This window comes from Numenius arquata, chromosome 3 (assembly GCF_964106895.1).
Source record: "Numenius arquata chromosome 3, bNumArq3.hap1.1, whole genome shotgun sequence".
In the NCBI taxonomy this organism is placed as follows: domain Eukaryota; kingdom Metazoa; phylum Chordata; class Aves; order Charadriiformes; family Scolopacidae; genus Numenius; species Numenius arquata.
This window is the reverse complement of record NC_133578.1, coordinates 35,584,750-35,611,765: the sequence shown is the minus strand read 5'-3', so window position 1 is coordinate 35,611,765 and position 27,016 is coordinate 35,584,750. Positions and strand designations below refer to the sequence as shown.

The 27,016-nt window shown below is 38.4% G+C and overlaps 1 protein-coding gene across 1 annotated transcript in view; it reads left to right on the top strand.

The window, feature by feature from the left end:
• Window positions 1-569: 569 nt before the first annotated feature.
• The window catches only part of COL3A1 (collagen type III alpha 1 chain), a 52,453-nt gene continuing 26,006 nt past the window's right edge, over window positions 570-27,016 (top strand). Inside the window, exons 1-5 of the mRNA XM_074145032.1 lie at window positions 570-776; window positions 18,638-18,843; window positions 20,696-20,734; window positions 21,329-21,445; window positions 23,551-23,622. Coding sequence (XP_074001133.1) covers window positions 698-776; window positions 18,638-18,843; window positions 20,696-20,734; window positions 21,329-21,445; window positions 23,551-23,622 — 513 coding nt within the window. The 5' untranslated portion in view covers window positions 570-697. The remainder of the gene's footprint in view (window positions 777-18,637; window positions 18,844-20,695; window positions 20,735-21,328; window positions 21,446-23,550; window positions 23,623-27,016) is intronic.

Here is a 27,016-nt window from a genome sequence, read left to right as displayed (position 1 = left end):
ATAATTTTTTTTTATGTTTGCCTTCTCCCCAGGTCACACAAAATCATGGTGTGAGGCAGAGATGGTGAGAAAAGCAGTGGAACACAAGTGTTGTAATTTTCAGGCCTGCCTTTCATTAACTCTGATTGCTCATCAGTGGAAACACCCAGGTTTGCTCCTCCACTTCTGGGATTCTTTCAGTTTGTGCGGCCGCATCAGGTACTTACCTATTATCTTTGTTAGGGAATGCTAAGAATTAAAAATCCTCTTGGTCTGTATCCATTGACTCCTAATTAACATGAAAAACTGCTTTACCATAGGACTTTTTTTTCGTATGCATATGTCTAACATACAGCTCACACTAACTATTCATATGCAGGCTCAGTGTGTGTTTCGTACGCATGCTAAAGTTCCAGATGTGCTGTGTATCTTGTTTAGTGGACTTTATTCTTCTGTAAAGCCAAGAGAAATATTAATCATTCATTTACTGTTAGGGGATGGGTCTTCTTCTCATGTTTCAGTAAAGGGGGTGGAAAAGTAAAGTAAGCCAATTTTTTTCCTATTTAAGGCCAAAGCTGGGGAATGCTTGTGGCTGAGTTCTGTACATGGCCCGGTGCTGGAAGGGCAGGGAACAACCGATGTTGCTATTTTGAATAGATTTCTTTCCCCCCCCCCATTTTTATTTTTGCACAGAGAGTCTCATGTCTAATATTTAGACATGATGAGCTTTGTGCAAAAAGTAACTTTGCTCATTCTTGCCGTGTTTCAACCCTCAGTTATTTTGGCACAACAAGACGGTGAGTAATTCAAGCTTCTTATGATTTAATGTTTTTATTTTATTTTTATTTTCACCAATGATTTTAATAGCTTGTAAGAAACGTGTATTCACAGTTCTCACCAGAACACTTTTCCTTCACTGATTCGGCAGAGTCAGATATTTAATGCTGAAGCTGAAAGCTGCAGGAGTTTGCATTACCATCCCAAAGGTTTCTCTTTGCTTTGCTCTCTTCTCTGGTTAAAAGGACTCTACGGGGCTTTCTGCCTTAGCTGCATTTGTTCTTGTTCTTACTTGTTTTCCTGTTACAGACACCGGAGAGTTTTTGAACTATTCTTTTAACTCTTGGAATAACATTTTAACTGTTAGCTCTGTGCTGCCTGGAAGTTATTTGTCACCAGCAGTAAGTCTTTACTTCCAGCTTTTTTATTTGGAGTTCTTCTTTGTACTTGTATGTTTTCCACTGGCAGCATGGGGGATTGTTTAAACAATTTGCGTGCAGAAAACAGCCTTAAAATTCTAACCAGTTTTGATGAAACAGTTTTTAAGAGCGATATATGAAAATATGTCAGCTTATGGGATTTTTACTTTGACATAAAGCAGGAGGGTAAACTAATTCCCTCAGCTGAAATAGTTTGAATTTTGCATCTGTAGGCTGTTTCTGTCCCTCACAAGACTGATTAGCAGCTGATGGTATCTAGGAGTCCATGCGAGTTATGTGCGCGCATGTTTACAGAGAGCAAGAACACCAAAAACCAAATGAATATGGAATTTAGAGGGAGGGGGGAATACTTCGTAAACAATAATTCAGCTTAGAGTGAAGATAATCGTAGTATGAGTATTTAAGTTAAACAGATGACATTCCACAAGTACAGCTGACCTTTTTTGGATGTGCTCTGTTCCTACTTGCCAGACATTGTAAACCAGACCTTCCTTAAGATAAAACATTTTTCTTTCTTGCAAATCTAAAAGATCTGCAATGTATTTACTCCTGCATCGAGGCAACAAATAACTTTACAAATAACTTGATAAGCAGCAGCCAAATAAATAGTAGTGCAGTAAAGGAAAGCCACATGCCTTTAAAATCACACCCTACCCTAGTCTGTATGATATAAATCATGAAAATTATTATGTTAGCCATTTCATGGGAAATCTGTCTGCCTCAGCATACCTGGAAAGGCACCTCTGCCGAGAGGGTGACTGTGAGTCCACCAGCAGGCTGTTGGCAGTGGAGCAGTTGGAGCTCAGGAGGCTCTGTGCATGAGCAAATCGAGTAACATCCTCTGCAACAGACGCATGCCCAAATACCCGCCTCCCTCACCCAGCACAGACACAGGAGAAGCCCTGTAAAGTATCTTAAAAAAAACCCACCAAAACCCTAATCCACATAAAGATGTTCTATAGAGAGTAAATATAATATACTGTGAACTGATGCTTATCTGTTTCTGCTTTTACAGTATATAAACTGTCTCTTCAGTAATCCTCAGTGAAGAAAATATTCTAAAATCTGAGCAAGCATGTGCTATGAGTTTGCTTACAGCAGCAAATAATATACATATTGCATATATTTAATATGCAGTGTGTGTGTGTGTGTATATATACATCTCTTCAGAGGGATAAGGACTAAGGGACCATGCAATACAAAAAGAAGGAATATCAGTTTATTTCTTCCAATAAACAAATCCCCCCGAGCGCCAGGTTTCTTTCCCTCTCTCTGGTCATAGTCCTGGACATTTCTGAGGTTGAACACATATTTAATTTAAGAAATGGTAAATTTTGGGTAGAAGAACAATATTCAAATGAAGTGTGAGGGAGTATTCTCGTTTTTCTGCCACATTCCTGTTTCATGGTGTAGTAACATTTCCTTACTGGGCTAACTTCCATACTACTTATAGGGAAGAGGTTATGCAGAGAGACTGATAAAACACTAGTTATCCCTTAAAATATCAAATTCTGTCCTCTCTTTGGAATGTTCCTTTCTACACATTTGAATATGCTTTTCTCACAGAAAATAGTAATTGAGGGAGTTGATTATTAACATCACTAATTCATGTGCAGGGCAGTGATGGACTGGGAATCCAAATTTTCCACGATTCAAAAGAGAATTTCCAGACATGCTAAAATGCTCTCTCTTGTCAAGAAAAATGTCTATATGGTTAGTATCAAATGTAAGTCAATACAAAATTTTCCTTGGAAAAGCTTGCCAGGAGACAAGACTTGGCAAGATATTAAGGAAACTGCTCAGAATACACTAAGTTTAGGATAGTCATACGTACCTCTGGGCTATATGTTTCTTTGTCTCACTGTACTAGCTAGGAATGGAGAGTTGAGTACAGCCTCAGGTTGAACCTCTTCAAAAGCTCAGGATCTGGATATTGTGGAACAAGGAATTTTCTGTGACTGCCATGAACAATAGCTGTATGTCCTGGTTACCCACTAGGATGCTTTTAGCCTCCATATGAAACCACCTATCCACATTTCAGGTTTTCTGATATGTGTCAAGTTAGTGTAAGGCATTTGCAAGCCCTGACCATATTCAAGATAAAATGCCTCCTGATAGCTGACACGACATGAAGCTGGTGCTGCAGACATGACAGATGGTTCAGATTCCGGAAATGTATATTCAGTTCCACCATTTGAAAGGCACCTTTACATCCTGCATATTAAACTACCAAGAAGTATAAGAACTTTGAATCCTTCTTTGGGAAAGAAACGCATCCTCTACCCAGCCAGCATGTTTTGTGCAAGCACTCTCTGGCCTTATGGCCTACATTTGTACCATTTATCTTGAGTTTGTATAGTCAATCTAGACAGCTACTTCCAGAAGACAGCGTAAATTTTAGCTAGACAGACTGGAGGTATTTGGCAGTTTCCACTGACTGAAAAGGAAGCACGTGCATAGCCCTGCTCACATCAGTGCCAAAAGGGAGCTCAGATGGATTTGAGCCTGTCTCAGCTGCATCTGAGATGGGTAAGGGACATCTCAGACACCTGGATTGTGACACTTCTCATATGTACACCCAATAGTCCTTTAGGAACTTCACTGAGGTCATCAGGAAAACTCTAATTCTCTAAAAGCAGTGTGAGAGCAGAGCCAGAAACTCTTAATTATTATTCCAAATAATTTTTTGCTCTAAAGTAATTTAGCATTTTCCTTGTAAGTATTATCTTGGATGTTTGGTCAGGGAGCTCATTTCTGAGGTAATGACTGAATCCTAAAATTTCTCTGAGACGACTTATTGACCTTTCTTATTACTTTGAGTCGCAAATTACAGTTTTAAAATTAAATATAACCATTACATGTAGGTTTCAGGAGGCAGCATGCAAAGAAGCCTTTAAGCTGAGCACCCACTTCCGATTCCCCAGAAAAGAAGGATGAAATTTTAGGAAAACTTGTAAGCAGCTTGGTTTAGCCATTTTGCTTTCTTCTTTTATTAATTGGAAAGGATTGGATAGGTAATGAAGTAGATGGGTACTGCACAGATGCAGTGTATTTGTGAGACTGCCAAACTGGAATTTTTAGCACTTACCTATATGCAACATCGCATGTGCATATTCTTCGTTGATAAATTAGCTAGTTTAAAGGTAAAGCTAATGACAATGAGAACTATCTTTCCTCAAAGGTTTTGGTACTACAGAAAAGTCCCCTTCCAGAGTTTTGAAGGTAAAACCAGATGATGCATGTCTGTGTGCCAACAGATAATTACACCATCTTAACTAACCTGGACTACATGAAAATATGAAGGATCGGGGGTCTACTGCTCTTCCATTTTTCCTAACTGTTTTTGACCAAGCACACAGCAGGCAAGGATATGCTTAGGAAAACTGAAACATTCCTTTCTGGTCTGGAAAAATCATGTTAAATTAAAGCCTGGGGAATCCACCCCCTCTAAACATTATATATATGTTCTTGGAAATATGACAAATTTCATAAACACATTTTAGATCACACATCCCTGGAAGACATTAGCCTTAGGAAAATGAGACCATTATATATCCCTTTCATTATTTTCCAAATTTGTTTTTGGTTTGAGACCAAATCAACATAGACTGACTTTTTTAAAGAGGAGGTGGAGTTGGAAACATCCACTGCTTTATTACAAGGGGAAGAGGCAGAGGTAGAAGGGTGTTGTCTCTGGCATGAATATTACTGTTGATACCTCAGTCAGCATCATTACATTTGCTCCCTGCTTAGTGCTGCAGATTACAAGTAGATCCTATTTCCTCTTCCAGCTCCTGCCAGAGTTTTGAGGTTTGAAATAGGCAGCCAGGTGTCACTTGCAAAATCTTAACTGATGCCAGCCTTACATAACAGCTGGGTGTTAGTTTTAATTAATGCTGTTCAAGAGAAAGGAAGGAGTGAATTACTAACACTTTTTTGTTTCACAGATTGGCTGGCAAACCAGACGGACATGGATCTATTAGTCATCGTCCCAGTTATGTGCTAATGTTGTTCAAACCTTGTTTTAATCAGAAATGTGCAGAAAATGGGACATACCTGATCTCATAATTGGGAAAGTGTGCTGTAGGTCAGTAATGGAAATGATGCAGACTGTCATTTAGCATTTTGGGTTAAAAGCAATCTTTTCAGAGTTGAAAGGTTCAGCCTACCAGCAGGGGGAAACAATAACAAAGTGTGCTTTCCCAGGCTAGTGGGCAGCATGAAAACTATATGATTCTTGCTGTTTTCATGGTAGGTTAGTAGTCTGGAGAAGAGCACAGGCCACAGCTGCTGCAACAGTTGCAAGTTTTAATTTGTTGGTTTGAAGTATAATTCATTAAAACCCACAAAAGTGGAAATTAATGCAATGGTCATGTCCATTAATACTCCAGATTTTACTATCCTTTAGTCATGCTTGTTTAAGAAACTAGGGAAAAGATCCCAGCTAAGAAAAGGAAAACGGTTGGCAATGGTAAAGATGTGTTGTTAACAAAATGGGGTTTTTTTTGGTCTTGAAGTAACTGCATTAGATTTCCACATCATTGCAGAAATTTGATGTGATGGAGCAAAATTCAATTTATTATTGGCAACATCCAAAAAAATAAAACTCAAAGTTGAAAAGGGTATAATAAGATCTTCTCTGATTCAGCATGACAACTGTTAGCTCAATCTCCTTGTGGTGGCTTGGTAAATTGTAGATTGCACAACTTTAACATGGTTTAGAGTTCAGAACCTACCACCTGCATGTCCACAGTTTTGAGACGTTCTAGTCTTGGGTTTTGGCAGATGATAAATAACCTTTAACTGAAAATGGAAAAAAAATTTTAGTGTCATTATTTTGCCTGCTGCAATACTTTACCAGACTACTCCTGCTTCAACACATCCATGATAATATACCGTGTAGTGAGTAGTCCAGGAGTGATGCAAGAACTGTTATTTTATTTCTGTACCTTTGGCTGTTGGGTGCAGAAGAGTGTGGTTGGGTGCAGAAGCATGCTGCAGCCCCTGGCCCTTAGCATGCTGCCCATCTCCAGCCCAGGGAATCCAGAGGATTCCTCCTGGAGAGAAGGCTGTTCGGGGCTGTGCTGCTCATGGTGGTGTTATCTCTGTTACAGAGATGCTGTGTGGTGACTCACTGCAGTTGGTTTCCCATGGCCATGCTGCTACTAGGTACGGGAGCCAGTGCTGTGGCTTAGTTACTGCTGCAGGACAGCTACTTCTCTAGGGATTTTCTTTCTTCCATTGAATCTTTCAATGCACAGGGTTTGCAAGGCTTTACTTTCTGTCCTCTCCGTGGCTTCCCTGACAAGAGATATTTTGTCCCTGGAGAAATCTATAAGGAATTCCCACAGAATTTCCTGATCTTTCTCCATTTAGCACAGTCAGGCACTTTGTGTTTCAGGGAAATACAATTCTCATATTTATGGGCAGAGACCATGCCATTAATATTTCTCACATTGGTTTGAGACTGTATAACAATTTCAAAGATTAATCCTTACGTTGCTCCTGGCTGTGGCTGATGAACTGATAATTGCCACAAGCAGTAAAAAACTACATATTACAGGAGTCAGAAAGTCTCCTCCGTAAGTATAACAGAGACAGAGTTGTGCTTAGCCTAGAAGGGTGCAAGGAGGAATAAGTTCCATCGGTGACTGTAGAGTGATCTTTCACACAGAGGCATAGTGAATTATATTTTGCATTTAAATTTTCAAGCAGTCATTATTTTTTCTCATCTTGTATCTCATAGGAAAGGTTTTCTCCATTTTGCTTTGAGAAAACCTAGCCTACTTCTAACTGCTGCTTTTATTTATTTATTTTCACTTCAGAGCCAATATTCTTGTCTCCAAGTTTGCAAAGTTGAAGGCTCTGCCTGTTTCATGTCAAAATGACAATGGAAAACATGATATAACCCCCTCCAACAACAACCGTTTGTTGGCTTTAGTTTGGATAAGCTTCAGCCCTGGGACTTCTGGCTTTGTTTAGTGAAAGTACAGCAGAAGAGATTCCTTTCAGATTAGCTAAGAGACTACTTCCATTTTCCCTCATTTACGTCAAACCCTTCATTTAAACATGAACTATCAGAATGAGAATGAAAACTGTACCTTCTTTAACAATGCCTGCACATTTTTGTCTTGCTTTGATTCACACAAGTACTCTATGAAGAAATGTCTGCCAGGGAGGAGAAAGCATGCACAGGACATTGAACAGGAAGAATGTGATGATAATGGAAGGATATATAAGGCTGAATGTGTTTTGTTATTTTAAAAGGCAAGGGCTTCTCTTACAGCTAAAGGGGCACCCAAATGAGTCTGAAGAAATTGGGGATGTGACTTGTAGCTTTAAGACTTTAATGGAGAATGGCCTTTGGCATAAGACAAAGCTATCCACTACCACAGGAGACCCATCCCTTTCTGCTACTGGTTTTCTCTTTCAGTCACTGTGCATCCCACCCTGGAGGGTGGCACAGGCATGTCTGCTTTCCTGCCAAGCAGCAAAAGATTTTCTTCCATGTGTAGAATTTTTGTGGGCTGCTATGGTGGCTTTAGGCACCGCTTCATTCCCAGCCCCAGCACTGCAAAGGGCAGCAGAGTCGCAGGAACACCCTGTGCACCGTTGCAGCAGTAGATAGGAAAGGATGATCTGTGTCTGGAAACTACTTCCCACAGCAATTTGACACTGGCAGTTCTTGGAAAACTTCTGGACATAATTAATTCGCCCTGAACTTCCCCACAATTCATGTCCAGTGACCAGGCGGTGCATTAGCAGGCTGTCTGCTGCAACCGTCTCTTTACCTCTGTTCTTTCCCTTCTTCTTCTGTCTCTTTTCCTTCTTTCCATTTTCTTTTAGGAAAGATGCAAGGGCAAAACTGCAGCTTCTTTTTCAGACAGACACAAGAGAAACAATTGCTCACCCCAACACAGCTAATGGAAAATACGGGAAACATCGCTCATTGTTCCTTTGATGTTCAGTGTAATAGCCATGCTGAGCATCAAAGGAAAACAAACTACATCCCCCATGCTTTCCTTCATCTCTAAGCAGCAAAAATAGAATTCATATTCTCTTGGAAAACACTTCTATGTTCATGAGAGGCCCTTTAAAAAAAATTTATATTTTTTCCGTGTTTGGCTTTAAATCTACTGTATGGTGTTTTCTTGTTTCCCTACAGAGCAGTAGTCATTCTGTGCCAGCTGTTTAAGAGAAGAATGTCCTAGTGAAAGCAAACAATAGGCTGTGTAGTGGGAATTGCAAATCTTTGAAAAGAGTAATTGAAATCTTCTCAGACGTTTTGAAGATTCTTTGCACAATATTCTAAGCCTGTTGGTGGCTTAGTCGTTGGCAGGGTGGTCCTCTTTGTAGAACTCGCTTTTTTGTATGAACAGAAAAGCATAAATGGGGGTTAGGGAGGGGGAGGCAATAAAAAGGAAAGAAGAGAGGCGTTCAAGTCCAACTGATTCTTTTCCTGTTAGAGCAGCTGAAGAGAGAAAGATCATTGTAAACTTCTTTCGGTGAAGAATCAAAAAAAAAAAAAAAAGTACAGAGCCTCTTCATTTATCAGGTTTTCTCTGGCTCAGGCTCTTCCACTCATGCCTTTTAAGGACTCCAGCAGATAAACTCTGGTGGATCTGGCTGTGTCTACTAAAGATGTTCTAGCCCTCGTCTGCTACGCGGCACTGTTTATTCTCACCCTGTGCCAGCAGGTGTTGTTGCTGCGCAGGGCAGAGAGAGCTACACGTGTGCCAGGCTTCAGGCAGCCACTTCAGTAGCAATGCTTCTGACCTCTGATATTAATAAAAAGCCAGCTCTGTGCTTGCAGGCTCTTCACAGCGCCAAAGGTGTGGATTTTCACCTGTTGAAGGATTTAGTTAGGAATAAATATCCTTAGGTCTTCATGCTTGAAAAATAGGCACAAAACTTGATACTTAAAAGTGGCCCCAAAATTAAGACAGTCGTTTTTGGTACCCTGAGAAAACCCTCACAATACCCACTTTGGTAGCCTTAGGAAATTGACAATAAGAACATTGTATCCAGTGTACAAATACCCATTTAATATCCTCTATGAGGCAGATTAAGAAGAATTTCAAATGCTGCCATCTGTATCCAGCAAACTGTCCAAAATGGATGTGGGGCAAATTAGTACAAACTGGAATAAGGACTTTATATTAAAACAAACTGTTTTGCAGATTAAGCTGGGTTAATGATGCTCTATGCATTCAGAATCTTGCTTCCCCCAGCCCCACCCCTGACCTTCTGAATTACAAATACCTTTAATTTATTGGAAGCCAAAGATATGATTCCTTTCTTTAGACAATACGCCAGAGTTCTTTAATCAGTCACTGGAATATGAAATACAAGATCCAAACCCTTCATTTACTTCCAGCTTCTGAAATTACAGTGAAATCAATAAAATTGTGCAGGGAGTTACGTTAGTGTAGAATTTGACCCCCTGCTGCTTTACTCATCTCTGATGTAAATTCACTATGGCCGTGGAGTTATATTGGGGCTGAATTTGTCCAACATATCTGAAAATACAAATGATATTACCATATGTACTATACTGTATTGTAACATTTCCCATCTGTTTCAGTCTCAGGAGAGAAGCATTGAATCTAGCTGATTTCTTCCAAGGCAAACCACAGAAACAGCATTGCATAAAATTGTTAGCCCTCTCACTGAGCTAAGGGGAAAGAGAAGATCATGTCCCACTTGAAACTTTAATCACCTGATAAAAATTGCTTTAATTACAAAGTTAGGCAACGAAAAACAAAAATCATACTTTTTTTTTTTTCCCACACAGCCTTTGGGTTTTATCTTGAAAGAAGCTTAAAGTATCCTGAATTAAGTAGTTAGAGTTCAGTGTTTTACACGAGTTGCTATGTAGAGCAAGCTGTAACAATTATCAGTTTCCAATGGTTCTCTTTCACTGAGCAGCTCAGAAGCTGAATTGCACTTTCATGATGCTTTGGATGTCCCAGACTGGTTGTACGGTCTGGGAAACCTGCTTGCACACAATGAGTCTTTCAGTTTTTTTTTATTCTTGCCAGGGCAGACCTACTGCAAGAAATGTTGCAAAGAACCCTCCAATGTCATAAAATATTACTGGTCCTAGCTAAAATCAGAAGCGCAGAAGTATGTCTTTGAGATATACCTTGGGGGTGGGTGTTTTTTTTGGAAAGTTCTGAAAAAATGTTGTGCTGGATTTTGGTAAATTTTTCCACTTAAATGATCCTAGTAATGTTGAGCATGAAGCTATTGCTTTTCTTTAGAAATATGTTAGGCCAGCATCTTATGGAACAAAATTGGAAGTGCTCATGTGTTCAAGAAATTAAATTACCTTCACACTTGGACTCGGACTGTAGAAGTCTTCAATGACTGCCCAAGGAGTGGGCAGGATGTACGTTTAAAGAAACTAATAAATCCATAAAATCATCACTAATCACATCAGACTTTGAATTTATGTCAGTTTCTGCTTGGTTTAAGACACAAGTCTTTGCGCCATTTGGCATCAGTCACTCTAAAGACAAGCAGCACATTAAAATCAGATTACCACAGAGTAGTGAGAATTTATGCCAGCACTACAACTAAATAGCCACAAATAAAGTGATTGCAGCCTGCTGCTTATTTTTAGAGTGACACCAAATGGCACAAAAGGTGATGTGCCAAAAGATATTTTAATGTAAGAACAGAGGGGATGGAAAAAATCTCACAGGCGTTTTACCAATAATTGGAAGAGTAACTGAAAAATTATGCAATGGTCCCGCTAAAAGGCATTGAGTGCTCGGAATTGAGATTAAATTCTTACTTACTGTGTGTCCTGCTCTAATGCAAATGGTTACCCTTATTAAAAGGTTTGATCTCTCAGGCACTGAAGATCTTCAGTTCTCACCAGAATGATTAGAAGTCTGATTTAAGTCTGATTTAAAACCCAGTAAAATCAAGGGACATTCTCATCAAGCAATGTTTACCCTTAATCAGGAATGAATGATACACATTCTGTAGATTACAGCAAAAGAGCTCTATCTCTACCAAAAAGACAGAAGTATAAATATAATTGTCTGAGTTAGAGAGAGAGGATTTTGAAGAGGAAATCCCAGAACAACCTCTCAGTACAGTCAGTCATTCAGGAATATCTTCCTCCCTTACAAAAAAAAAAAAAATTAGGCCATGATGTTGTCAAGTAATAGCTAACAACAAAAGCGTCCATCAGATGGTTTTCTCAAAATGACTTTTAGAAGTTTAGAAAGAGGTGTAACAATTCTCTGGGGATCCCCAAAAAAGAAGCAAGGTGACAGATACACAGCAGTCTGCTCTGTCCTGCCCCTTATCTGACTCAGGTAGAAATGACAGTTCTGCCAAATCCAACCCCCACCAACTAAACTAACCGAAAATCTCCCTTTGCACTTTGTTTTCCTGTTAGCACTTTTGAAACAAGAAAACTCTTCTGCCATTGTTTTTTTTTTGTTTTCATGCTGGACACCAGCTGAATCCAGTGGGGCAGTTGTGTAACAATATCACTGATGGGATGTCGCTGATCCCGGTTTCAAAGCACTGCTTGTGTGGCAGGGTGATCTTTAGACATTGCATGAAGAACATCATTCAAGGATGTCAACATGCATGCCCAAATAGAGCGATTTGTGAAACATAAATGTTGAGGCAGAACAATGTGACAGATTCAGCCACTTTAGACTACATTACCCTTGAGAAGAACGATAGACCTCTGAAGATAAAGGAGAAAAATTAGAGTTCTTAACATAAATCACACTTTGAAATATTAGGAAAAAGCCAATGATCTGCAAGGAAAATAGAGGCATTTTGTGTTTTACTTGGTAGCAAATATGCTGTAAGGATATTTTTTAATCCTGATATTTCTAAAATTTCTAAAATCTGCAGAAAGGTTGCAGCATTTGGAGCTTATAAAGATGAATGAAGGGAGCAAGCAATGATTTGTTTAAAATGCAAATACTTTTTGTACCAGGGCAGGCCTTGGGTTTTTTCCATTTTGTAATCTGAAAGATAGGTTGGTTGGGTCTCAGAGCAAGGACAGATAGGCTACATGACGTAATGATCCTTTGCCTGAGAATCCAGCCTCTCCTATCATTGCCAGTGAAATAGTGCATATCTCCTTTCTGCAATACCTCTGACAGAAAAGTACAGTATTAAGATTAACCAGCATCTTTTATGCTGCTTTCTTTTTCTTGCTCTGTGTCTGAGTAAAGAGGAAAATGTCTGGCACAGTGGCAGAACTGTTCAAAAGCCAGCTTTTTGGCAGATGAGCATCCCTGGAAGTAAGAAAGCTTCAGTTTCAGTCTGAAATTATAGGATGTAGCCATCCTTTCTGGTGTGAAACTTGGGAAATCTGTGAACCATTTATTCATACTCCTTTTCAATTCCACTTGATAGCAGTTCTTCCTCCTACAGGACATGGACCAACTCTGATTTTTCACATCCTGCATTTAAGTGTTTTATCAAATGAGGTTTCATTCCTGATACCTCCAATCATATGGTGGACAAGCCATACAAAATATTACATCAATACAATTAAATCTGAAAATATTCTAATGGGTAGGTACGCCCAAATTGGCCCTTATCTCATCATGCACTATATAAAATGGATGCAGTTAATTAGCTGGTTCTTTTAATACAATTCTAGCTGAAAGAATATCTGTAGGCCTTGCAGCTGAAAAAAAAATCATCTTGTTAAAACATTTTTCTCAAATTTCCACCTCTTTTCCTGTCTCCTACAAAACAGACACTATTTCAGACTTTTTGAATACTTAGAACTTACCTGACCAGAGAACATGCGGACAAACCAGGCCATTCTGGCTCAGCAAGCCAATTAATTCATTATGAGAGTCCGTTTGTGTCCATTACTGATTACGGGATGGAACGAGTATGTTTGATTTTCTTATAAACATCCTCATACTACCAGACAGGGAGCCCAAACCATTTACTTCGAGGTAGACGCCGTGACATTCTTTCCTGCTCAGTAAATGGAAAGCAGCGATGCTGCAGATGCTGGGATGGATTACTCTGTCTGCTCCAGTGTAGGGGAGAATTACAGAATTTTAATTGAAAGTGAACAATATATCTCCTTTCTACTTAGTCCTTTGGTTAAGCAATGTATAAAACAGTGCTGGAATACACAATATATGGATGTATTTACTATAGACGAAATGTAAAAACATTTTTTGAAGTAGCCATCCTGTAGAGCAAGTGACCATAACTAGGGGAGAGTAAGGAAGCACAGGCTTTGTACAGTAAAAAGTCCATAAAAAGGAACAGAAGGACCCTCCTTAGCTTCAGCAGATTTTGGATCCAGTCAAAGTTAGAGGCAAAGCCACTTTCATTTCAGTGCTTTAGCCTTTACCAGATTCACTTTAAATAACAGCAAAAGCTGTTTCCTCGACTCAGTGTGTTTGTGATCAGATTCTCGCAGATCAAAGCTCCTCACTTTTGCTTCCCAAGCCATCATTGAGCTGCTGCTGAAGGATCGTGAGTCACCTCTGTGTGGACTATCGCCCCTTCTGAGGCAGAACCAGACAAGTTCAAGATGTTCTTTAATTTCTAAGCATTTAGTCACATCTCTGCACAGGGGATATGTGAGTCTGCTACTAATGCAATAGCTGGACATTTGCTTTGGCCAAAGTCAAAAAGTTTGTGGTTTTTGAGGATACTATTAGGAGATTTTTTCCTTTTGCCATATAAATGTGGCTAAGTCATGATCACAGCGCTTGCACAAATGCAAAGCCAAAAGCAGCTACAAAACAGATCAGCTTCACAGGTCATAGCACTCAATAACAAATTCCAGTTCACCTCACTGGAATCGGGATTATGTCCCATATGACATCTGTCATCTTTCAAGTCTACAATGACCATTTTTTTTTCCCTTGTACACATTTGGGCTCTTTTATGTACCACACTTATAGGTCCATTGAGACTAAATGGTGATTTTCCTTTCAGCTTTCCCTATTGGTCCACTTACAGACAGCTGCTAGTCTGCTTAGGAAATGGAAAATAATTCAAAACCAGCATATGACGAAGATTCTGTTGCTTTTTTTCCTTTTATTCACTTTTTAGGCTGGCCCAGGGAAATGCTACTCGCAGCAACATCTTTAAAGTTGTGAATGCTTGGTAAAACAGCATAAATGCAAAGTTATCCAGGCTTTCAAATACTAAACTTTAATGTTTTGTACAATGAATTAGAGATTGACACAGCTTTCAACATACCATTGCAATAATTGCCATAGAACTGAAATGCTGTATAGCCACCATATTTAGGGCTTTGGGAAGAAGAATAAGATTTTACATTGCCATATACTGATACTGTTGAGTTCTAATATTTATGTTTTTTAATCTTGGGCTAATATCTATGTTTAGGAATCCATAAGAAAAGCTGGCTAAGGCAAGTATGTGACTGTTTTACCACAATCCTAGAAGTAGGCAAGTCAGCTTTTTTATAACCTTATTATTACTATACATTACTTGCCAGGGCTTTAGCACAAATCAGCTTTCCAAAGGATTTTGGAGCTAACAGTTAATCTTTATGAGCAATGCAAAATGCATTATGTCATAACATGCTGACACACAGATCTACATCTGAGCACAGAGGGGGTGTCTTGAACAGACTAAGTCTTCCCAGATGTAAGTTTCCTTTGGAAACCTATTTAATACTTTCATTCTGCCAAACGCCGCAATGATTTTCATTGCAGCTCTCCTAGCTTATTTCTTAATTCATTTAACAATGTCCAGAAAGTTAGAAGCAAATATGAATGTCATTATATCCAGATGTTTTCGATTTTTTGTCTTTCTTTCTGTCACATGATGCCATCTACTGTAGAATAACTGAATGACAACCTTGTAAAAACAGAGAAATCCGTTTTATTTCCTTATTACTGTAAAATTATGTCAGTCATTTTGTGACACATTTTAAGTTTCCATGACTTTCATCGATATTGTTGACTAAAATGTGGAAAGGTGAGTATTCTCAGTGTGAAAAATTGGTCACTGAGAAAAGCCTCTGCTTCAGAAAAGAGCAGCTGTCTTCAAAACAGAATCTTTTCTAACCAGCAGTGCAAAAATATGAGAAAGATGGCCCTTTTCTGCTCCCCATTCGAGCTGTCCTCTTCACTGTAAGGCAGCAAGATCACACCTCTGGAAATACAAAAACAACACAACAAATCAATGAAAATGAAGTCAGGATGAAGAAAAAAATAGACATATGAAAATGCAAATTCTTGGATATGAATTTCCTAGTGAATAAGAACCTTGCTGTCTTCAACATATAGTTAAAAAAAAATAATTGTGGTTTTGAAAGAGAGTGGTACCGAGAGCTGAAAATCTGAATATTCAAACACATCTTATGGGTACAGAAGTATGTGTACACTATGCATATTTTTATATACATATGCAATTCATATAACTGTACATTACATGTGCACTGGTAACAGTATTAATTCTTTTAGATCTGTATCATGTTATTTTTATTTAACAATTATATATAAACTGTGTTTTGCCCTAAACTAAAGAAAAATCATCTCTTCCCTTCCTCATTGTGTTTGTAAATGAGAAGGACATTTTAAACTGTGGAGCTGGGAAGAGATTAAGCAGAGTGGCAGCTGAGTACATCGCGCTCAGGTGAAGTGTATCTATGCCCACCCATACTCTCTAGGGTGTATCCAACCATCTCCTTTTAGAGGGACAACAAGCTCTAACCTCCCCAGCAGCTTTGATGGTATTCTGTCTCTCACAGTGTACTGCTTTTGAGGTCTTCTTGTGCACAGCAAAACACTTGTACACTGAGCTACTCAGCTTTTGTCAATTTATAACTTAGATTTTTTCATGAGTCATTAGAGAGACTATAAAAGAGCTTTCATTCATTAAGCTGCACTTCTCATTTTTTAAATACATTTCAGCTGCCTTCTTTGTCACGAAAAATTTGTCATTACTCTTGTCAAGACTAGTCTGTTATTTTTTTTCCCTAAGCGTCCACAGTGAAATCCTGGTTTGTTGAAGGAGGAAAATGTTTCTCACAGAAACAGTCAGCAACTAGTTAAGCAGAGGATTATCTTATTTACCTGGGATGCACTGACATGATTCTGCAGTGTGAGAGCTAAGAAACCAAACCATTTTTTTAGAAACTAAATCTAGCTTGCCAGACTAACGAAGGATGTCTAGATCTTCTTCAGAGGTAGTGGCTGTTAGGCAGTGTCCTTTGAAGCAGTACCTGGTACCGTGACCCTGTGTCATGGCGGGTGTGAAGAAGATGCTGTCCTGGAAATGGGCAGTTCTCCACCTCTCTTGTGCAGGAGCTGAGGTGATACCCAAAAGGTGCAGAATCAAAGGGAAAAGGGAATCTCTAGGTGATAGAAAATGTCTGAGGGGAATTAGTTTTCATATGCCACTGGAATATTTTAGATTTTAAGATTTTTTGTGTTATCAAAGGAAGGTTGAATGCTGGCTCCCAGCCCAATATCAAGCATAGAAAAAAATATTGGCTTGAAAATGTCTGAAAAGGATTTTTGAAGCTTCTTGCATCTTGCTGTTGTCCTAATCAAGCTGGTGGTCAAAACCAACTCTTAACCATAAGTAGTGGCAGCCTTGACAAGTCAACATTTTCCTGTTTGCTTCTCTTGTAAATGAAGTGCAGAAATAACATAAGCTGGTGTATGCAGAAAGCCTGTAGTGGGGTTGAAATTGGGACAAGAAACTTCCTGTCCCATGTAGTGCTCTGCTCCGAGATCCCCACTCTTGTTCTCCACTCCATGAGCCAGGAGTCTTTGCTGTATTCCCTGTAGCCCGTACAGAGCTCACACAAGGAGGTGATGAATTTCATAGGTGACATAGAGGGAAAAGTTGGGTTAATATGGACAAGGAAAAGCATCTGAGTGAGACACTGGGAAGGGAGCAGAGTCTGCAAAAATAAGCTTAGTTGAATACATGGCAGTAAAGAAGGTGAGATAGTGGGGTACAAAAGACAAGAGGATTCATGGAAGATGAAAAGGAAAAGTACGTGTTATGGGAAAGAGGAAACCAAATAGAGTAAAAACTGACTGGAGCAGAAAAAGCTTAAGAGAGGAAACGCATCCAAGCCTGTACCATGCCAAAGAGTGGGGTGTGGATGTGGAAACAGATACCCAAATAAAGAGAGAAATTAAAACAAAGAATGTAAGGAGAAAGAAGAGACCAGTGTACAAATGCGGTATTGGAAAAGAGAAAAAACAGAGATGAAAGATGCTGCATGTGAGAAAAGGGGATTGCTTAACCCATAGGAATGAACTGCACTATAGGTTTGGATTCAGTCTCATACATAATTATGACCATTACAACAATTTGATAGCATTCAAAATTTTCTGTCTGGAGCCAGTGGAAATTTAATGTCAGAGCTTTGAATTACATCTTTGAGCTTTTTTTTTTCTTTTTGAAAGGTGATGTGTAGTAGGTGACTTCTGATATTAAAGTTTTAGGGATGATGTAGGTATACAAATAGCTGTTTCTCCAGAATTTTGTGTTTTTAAATTGCGTTATTTTGAATTATCCACAGAAAAAAATCTTGTTCCGTTATTCAAGACATTCACAGATACTTACATTTGCAATCTGAGACTTCCAATAACTTCTACAAAACTTACAAGGAGCTTGTCTTAACTTCACAGTGTTATTTTCATATTGGTTTCTTAAATTACTGGGTTTTCTGGATCTTGTTTCTCTAGGGAAATACAAAACAAAAATTCAATGTTTGAAGCTGGTTTTCATCAGTCTCTTCAAATTCATTATCTACAACAAATTTGACCAGTAGAATAGCTGTTGGAAGGAATTCACAAAGCCATGACTATTACACGTTTTTTCTGAAAATGCAGACACTTGTAACATTTGAGCAGGCCAGATGACGCATTAATTGCAAACCATCTGGGCAATTAATGTGAACATTCTTTTAGATCTATTGCATATGGTGGGTTTCAAAAACACTTTGAAAAGTGCTAGCTATTAATGCAAGATGCTAGTGACAAGACTTTGCGCTGGACAGACGGCTTAGTCCACATCCATGTGTAAGTGCTCATGTTGGCACATGGGGGCCAGTGATACACTTTTTTGAGAGATATGGCACATTTCCTTTTTAGCTGCAGTAGAGGATTCAATTGCTAATTACACAGTTACTCAGTCTGACACTAAAATTACTCGAGACGGAAGATTATCACAGATTTAATTGGGCTTTGGATCAGCTCCAGGAGGCTTCCATTGATGTCTATTTATAGATTCAGAGCAGACTCTGCAATTAATATAACAGATCCTCCCAGTGTCTGAAAAGTATTTAGCCTTAAACTTTACACACATTAAATATATTACAGTAGAAAACAAAACAGACTATCCAACAGCTTTTCTGTTACTCATCTTTGATTTGGAAAACACATTTGAAATAATATTGAACATTATTTTGTCTTTCTCTCCAGTCGCAGGATGTACCCATCTTGGGCAGGTTTATGCTGACAGGGATGTTTGGAAACCAGAGCCATGCCAAATCTGTGTGTGCGACTCGGGATCTGTTCTCTGTGATGACATTATCTGTGACGAACAGGAGTTGGACTGTCCCAACCCAGAAATCCCCTTTGGAGAGTGCTGTCCAGTTTGTCCACAAACAACACCACAACCTACAAGAGTAAGTTTGTCCTCAGTGATGTTGCTTTGGTGTTGCCACCTTCTTGATCCTTGCTAACTTAAATTCATTTTGTTTTAGATGATCTTAAACACTTTTCTTCAAATGCTAAGCTTATCACTTTCTGATTCTAGGCGGGCATTTTGGATGGGCAAATTTTGCCCAATCAATTAAAAAAAACCACAACAGCTTGATCTTTCACAGTTTTATCTTTTTATTATTTTTATTTTTTTTAATTCAAGAATACTCCTGTATTCTGTCAGAGAATTGGTACCAGATCTGATAAAATACTTGTTAGTCCTTTGGGCTATGCAGCTGAAAGCGTGAAGTCCTTTAACCCGGTTCTATGTAGACAACAGGCACAAATAAATAGTGGGAAGGAACAGAGGGCAACAATTTGCCATTACATTTTTCATTTTACAGTGAAGCATAGCAATAATGCAAACAATAATGCAGCTTATTTGTTCACTGCATGCTCAATGTCTATCCATAAAACTAATGTCAACACAGAGTTAAAGAAAGTTGGACAATTTTCACAGCAGACCGGAAGCGTACGTTTCTTATCAACTCAATTCTACATCATCACAGAATAGATTTCCTTTTGCAGAGTTATTGCTGATTTAATGCCCTGTAAAGGAAAGGTGAATCAAGACCTACACCCCTAATTTATCATCATCTTGTTTACAGATACCAACATTATCTAAACCAGTTGCAGCAACTTCACCTCTGGAAAATCAAGAATGTTAGTGCATGCCAAGGCCTTTGCTTAAGCTGCTTCTGTGAGTTAGCCAGCTATACTGAGCTCTAAGGTTATCCAAACATTTCAGCCTTCCTTAAGATCCATGAGATTCTGTTAAAGTACGTAGATTTCCACAGGCACATTGAAGATTCTTATCAAGAAAAGAATGAAGGAGATGTGTATATGAAAGAGGAAGGCAGAAGATGTATGTCTGCAGCTCGATAGTATAGCTGCTTAAACATGAAACGTCATATACAAATATGTCACCTAGTGTTAGTCACACCACGCTACTGCAACTGTACTGCTTCCAGGATTACCTGAGCTACTTCACTGAACGGTTTTAGAGATGTAAATGAGTGGTACATACAAACATGCTGGTGATTTAAGCACGGCTCCCTCTCTTGTTGAGTCTAGAGACTTTTATCAGTTCTGTGGTTCCTGATAATAACGGACAAGCGGACTACTTCCTCCAGCCTCTGTCTTCAATATAGACGAGGTTGGTCAGCCCACTGGGAGCTGTCCTGATGACCTTGGATGGTGTATAGGGAAATGCCACCTTGAAAGATCCAAGATAGTTTCAGCTGAATATTCTTTACTACCACTAGCATCTAAATACATAAAAGCTGTTCCGAACTACTAATTGACAATCCAGAGAGTAATGTGTAACTGAATTATTAAATGAAAAATAAATAATTTGGAGGAGTAGATCTGAGAAATTAAAATTATCTACATTATCACACTTAACATCCTAGACTGAGAAGGATACAAGAAAACTGTCCCTTACGCTTTCCACAGTAGACTCCTGTCCCCATTGTACTCGATGCCAAAGCTCTACTGACTTCATTACTGCCATGTTTTTGCCTACAGGAGAGGTGTAGCTTTGTGGAACTGTGAAAATGAAGATAAAATACTGACCAAACACCACATACTGAATAAGAATAAATGGAATTAATCCGATATAAGTATATTCCAATGTTTAAATGTATTTTCCTCTTTTTTCTTTCTTTATTTCTTATTACATATTTATTATGCTATATTTATTTATTATTCCTCTTTCAGTTTTGGCGTTTGTTTTGATTTTGGTTCTTAATTTAATTACTTTTCCTTTTTTTCTAGGCTCCCACAGTAGTCAGCCGAGGCCCCAAAGGAGACCCTGTAAGTGCAGCTTTTTTTTTTTTTCCCCCAAGGAAGGTAGCAAAATAAAGAGCCAGTTCCTACAGTGCTATATATCCCATTCAAGCTGCTGAGATATCCAGCTTTCATTGATGTCTGCACTGTCTGCAGGACTGTGCCATATAGTTATTTTGAAAAGTAGCCCTTTAGCTTCAACAAAACTCTCAAATATTTAAACTGGAAAAACAGGAAGAAAGAGAGTTTAGTTCAAACTGCATTACATTTGTTATTATTTGTTATATTTTTTTCCCAGTAGAAAAAAAAAACCCTATGGTCAGTAAATTTTTAACACTACTAATTTTAGATTTAGGAATTGACCTGTTAAATATTTCCAGTGTCTTTGATCAAATATCAGCTGCAATAAGGCTCCAGCAACTAAGACGTGTTTCCGTGTGTGAGTTTTGTCTACTGTCTATGTCTTTCCTGAGTGTTCAGTTGTGGTCTTAGTTATGTTTGAGAAAGTTTCCCACCACAATCTCTCAAACTTTGTAACAAATGGAAGGATTTGTCCTGCAATGCTCTTGCAGTTGGAGGCAAGTGCTGATGTCTGTATCTGCTCTGTTTGTGTCCTTGCAGGGTTCTCCAGGGATTCCGGGCAGAAACGGTGCCCCCGGACCTCCAGGACAGCCAGGGAGTCCTGGAGCTCCTGGCCCTCCCGGAATCTGCCAGTCATGTCCCAGTATAAACGGAGGCGTAAGTCATCATTACATTCAGCTTCTACCTTGTTGCTCATAAGCGTACGAAGCAATACTACAGGCACCTGTCCCTTGCACCTTTTATTTTACTTTTTTTATACTTTGCTTTTAGTGGCATCTGTCTCTCATTTGTGCCTTTTAAAAAACACAGCTGAGCGGTAGGTGGGGTTTTGTTCTTGTTTTGGGATTTTGTCCACAAAATTTGGCTGTAGTGCAAGTAAATCTCTGCCTTATCTTATTTTTTAAAACTTTTGGAGCCAGATCTGAAGAAGGCTTTATGTAACTCAGAAATAATCTGATCAGAAAGAAAGTGTGCAGGAGGAAGTATTTCTCTCAAGCTTAATGGTTAGGGAACTCTCTTACTTTCTTGTATTTCATCCAATGTATGTTTGATAAAGAAGTCCCAGGAGACTAGACTGAAACACGGGTCCTCTGCTTGTAGGGAAGTGCCATGTAAGTGCAATTTGTCATGCTCCCTCTTTATTTCTGGCCCACTGAATCTTGAATTCTCTTCTGAAGAGTTGGGCAGACTCAGCAAGAGAGCTAATTTGAACTAAAGTTTCTGTGCAATTGGATTTGTTAAGGGAGCTGAGCCACAGCTGGTGCTTTGTTAAGAGACATTATCTCCCATGCAATCAAGCAAGCCTAGCTTTACAAGATGGCATTGCTTTAGCACAAAACTGTTGAAAATCTTATGTTAAACCAATTGCTACCTTTGAATACAGGCCACTGTTTATAGCCTCCATGTACGCTCCCCACTCCCAGGTAAGCCAAAAACTGAGGAAAGATGTCTTGGTTCTATTCAACTCTGAAAGGGATTGCATCTGAAGGACTGAGCTTCTGGAGAAGTACCCATGGGTTGGTTAGCCAGTCTCAGTGGACATCACAGTAACATAACAAGATAGCTACTGGGTTTGGATTGGCAGCTGCAGACACAGGAGAGAACGATAGGCTGAATTAGTCACCCACTCCAATGTTGTATCAAAGATGTGCTGTTGAATCCTGACGAGAGCGTTGACATCAGTAGCACAGCAGTCATCCTGTATCTGGTCAGCAAAGGGTCTGGGTCCACAGTGGTTTGGGTTATCGGGCAGAACACTGCATGTATTCAGCCTTTCCTGCTCAACCACCTATGTGCTATTAATGCGTAAACTGCATTAGTGCCATATCCAACTAAGTTTGCTAACATCTGCATAAAAAAAATCAACATAAACCAAGTAAGAGGCTTACGTGTCAATTCCTTGAAAAACGGACTGTAGAATTGATAGGGTTTTTTTAAACAGTCTTTTATGTAAATGGGTGTGTCAAATATGCTCTCTGCTCTCAGAAAGGCCCACAGGACATGTTTTCACTCCATGCCTTGGACTGAACTTCCATTTGTTTCAAGATAAATTGTCAAAAGCATTGAGGCTCAGCTGTTTGGGCTCAAAAGCAATGATTGTATTTTAATTACTTGGAGTGACATAGTGAACAGGAAATGAGAAAGATGGAAAATGGCTTTAGGAAAAAGTGTAAAACTCAGTTTTCTGAGATATGTAAATTCCCATGCATGAGGTAAAATAAATTATTTGTAATTCAGGGAAGGACAGAGTTATAGACAGGTAAGAGATCCTTTGCTACCAAAATACTCTGAAATGAGACATCCATTAGTCACAGTTAACAGAAATTAGGAAAATTATAATAAACCATTACATTCTTTAGTGCAACAGAAAATACTTCATCAACTTCCTTGAATGACAGCTACGCCCAGCAGAAAAGAAACTGAAAAGAAAATGGGGGGAAAAGCTTAAAGAACAAGAGAAGAGAGAATGGTAATTTTTTGGTTCAGCTGAGGCCCAGCTGTTAAGATGATATCTGGATGTGCACAGCGTAGGGAGCTAATGTTACTATGACCACAAAAGAAAGATATTGGCAGGGCTTCTCTTATGGATGATTTAAATATATGGCAGCTAAATGTCAAGAAAGTACTACTCAATAGATACAAATGAGTTATTTCCATACATTTGCCATACCAATGTAAGAAAAGACTGACTTGATTTGTAACAATCACCTTTATTTTTTTTCTTCTTTTTTTCTTTCTGTTTTTCTCTATTTCTTTTACAGAGTTTTTCTCCACAGTATGACTCCTATGATGTGAAGGCCGGTTCAGCTGGTATCGGTTACCCACAGCCCATTGTAAGATGCTATAGCCTTTTTTCTGTCCATTTTTTTTAAAGAACAAATTTTCTGCTTGTAGATTATACCTTGGATATGTATGTATCCTGATTTTAATTTAACAAGATCAGTTTTAATTTAATTGTTACCTGCAAGAGGAATGCAACGTAAGGCAGCAGTTTGCTTGGCAATACCATTCTAGAAAGTAATTATAAATTATCTGGGGGTTTTGCGTTTTCTCTCTCTTTATTCCTTTTCTGACCTTTTTCCTAATCTCTCTCTGATTCACTTTCTTACACTACCTAAACATTTGTCTCTTTCTCCCTTGCATACCCTCTTCATTTATCTGCTTTGGTATTCTTTTACTAATTGCTTCTCTCCCTTCCACCACTTTTTTACCTCTCCCACTGCCCCTATTTGTCCTTTATCCATGCAGCAGCATTCTGCCTTTAATCAGTATGACACTCCACACTTGTTTACTTTTCTGCAACTCAAATTTGCCTTATAATCAGTGAGTAAACCCCTCTCATAATTACTTTTTTTTTCATCCCAGAGCAGTCAAAAGCTTTTCACTTTTGTTTTTTCACAATTATAATTTTTTTTACCCACAGCTTTTCAGACTGCTGTATTAAGGATGCTGTATCTGCCTGCTAGGCTTGGCCCAAGATTTTCAGTTTTTTTAGTTAGATAAAGCATGGATTGCCTGAAAGAGTTCTGCATGAGCTATGCTTCCCATATAAAATAAATTTAAATATTGCACCTCATGATTTTCCTTTTAGGCACTGGGATGTAGAGATACTCGCCACGGATGACATGGATTGTTCTTGATTCAGGCAATCTGTTATATAGAGGATATGGTGAATTGACATTATTTGAAATTGGCTGCTGCTTCGTTAAGCATAATCATTATTTTCAGCCCAATGCTGCGTAACAAGGTTTGGGAATCACATGTTGTAACATATCAAGGCAGTTCCAAGCAAGTGTGTTATTTCTCAGGGTTCCATCAGATCATCTCATGAAATAATTTTTCTAATCAAGACAGCTGTGTTTCCTGAAATATAGTTCATTCTTTTCTCACCTTTATTTTAATCTGTTTATTTCTACCTTGTTCATTTGCTAATATGGTCATCCATGCATTGGTCTTCAACCATCTATTTTTGTATTTGTTTATTCATTTATTCATATTCAGCTCCTCACAGTTTTTGCCCACAGCTTATCATATCATCTGCATTTTGCTACTTGGTGACTTAAATGAGATGTGCTGAACCAGGCAAATAACCAAGATACCTTTCAGTTAACAATTAAGGTTACTCCTCTCTATTTTGGCAATTTTCCTTGAGGTACTTAGTGATTTCTTGTGCCCTGACCCCTGGACTTTGGGTTAAAAAAACCCACAACTTAGTTTGGCACCCTAGAATGTCTTCAGCCAGGATTGTCTGCATACTTTGAGGTCATATGGTCTTTTACGTTGCATCATGCAATACATGATTGCAAAATAAGTAACAGAGCAGTTACAGGCAGATGTGACTAAACTCACTAGAACTAAATAATGTTTATCATTTACATTACATAGATTAATTAATTTATTAATATGTACATTTGATTTATCAATTTTCAACGTAAACAGTTCAAATAAACATACAAATTGAAATAATTTGGAAGAATAATAAAATTTTTAAAATGTCATGGGTGTTCATGGGTGGTTACCGTGCCTGTTATTTCCTCAGTCACACATCTCTCCAACACTGTCTTTCCAGTGGCTCTCCACTGCTTGTGGACTGATTTTGTACTTAACATCCCAGTTGTTCTTTATTTGTTTGTATAACCTCCACATGTTGTCTTTGTTTCTTTCCACCAGTGCATGTACTCTAGCTAAAATATACTCATTTGTTCACAGATGCTGACAGCAAGCAAATGTCATACCTATCAGTTTAACTCCTCAGTGTGCACCTTGAAAAAAATAACGTCTTGTTTGTTTATAGCTGTATGTCTAATCAATTGATTGCAATTGATGAGTAGATGGCTCCAATTCGTGTTGAATCCAGAGTTATTTTATACAAAATGAGTTCTAACAATTAACAGCAAGGGACTGCTCATTGTATTCACACGTTGAAGGCAACCTGATTTACCCAGACACTAACTGCTCTGCCACTTGGTGTACTTCTTGTCCCAGGAAGAAGCAAATATTACAATGATTCTCTTTTATAGACAAAAGGCAATCTGTGAACTAATATTAACATGGTATATTTGCAGTATAGTGGTATACTATACTATGTGCACTAGTATAGTATAGCGATACTATATAATGTTGTATTAGGAAAATCAGGTTCATGTAACATCTGTTATACATGACCTATTCTGATACAATATGGCACGCATTATGTGTAATATTAAGCTATGGAATATACTGCCAGTACTGTAGTACACGGTGTTTTTCATGTAATTCATATACTTCAGTTGTTTTGTCCGTACCAAACGGACCATTAAGAATTTAATTTAACAAAATTTTTTTTTAAAGAACCACATATAACTGCAGTAAACCACTATACTAATTTTCAAATGTTTTCTGTTTTGAAGTATCACATGCTTTTATGGTTGTTGCTAGAGGAAGTAGAAATATTAGCATTCTTTCCAAACTGAGAATTTCCATAGTAATATTTTACTCCCATTTTACCAGTTGAAATAAGGAACACTATTGATTTGAGTTAAACCATATGTATATTGAGGTTTTATCCTCTGAGTCCTTTGGTTAGTCCAGACATAATTTTTTTCTTATGGCTTAGTATGTTAAAGTTCAGAAAAGATTTCCCTGGTGAAAGTGCTTGCCTTACTGACAATAACATAAATATGGCCTTAGTTCAGTTTATCTCGAAGTCCTAAGAAGTCTAGGGTCATAAACAGGATTTATCGTATAAAGTTCTTCTAATGGGTTGTATATGTATATGTAATATATCTCCTGGATGCAGGTGAGAAATTTTAAAATTAGTTTCAGAAAGCAAAATCTGACATCAATAGACCAGCAAGGAAGTTTATTAGTACACTTTGTCTCCACCACTGAAGATGTAGTGTTAGACTAGTAAAGCTCAGTTACTTGTCAGAGAAGCTGAAGCTCATTTACTCTTTCTTACAAATTAAGACTTCCAGTTATCTATTCTTCCAGTTTAGGTAGCTGAAGAGCTGAGCTGCAAGCATCCTTCTGGGGGTCTAGAGAAGGAGAATAGTGACTCAAAAGAAAAAAAATTACAGCTTTGAAAATATCCTGTGGGGTATGTTAGCTAAGGCTGCAAAGAGAAACCCAGTGATCCCTTTTCTGAAGGGACTGTAGGTACTAGACAATGTATTTAGCAATGTGTATATATACTGCTGCTTCTCTTTTACTGCACCAATTGCATGTCACCATGGATTTTTCTCTGTA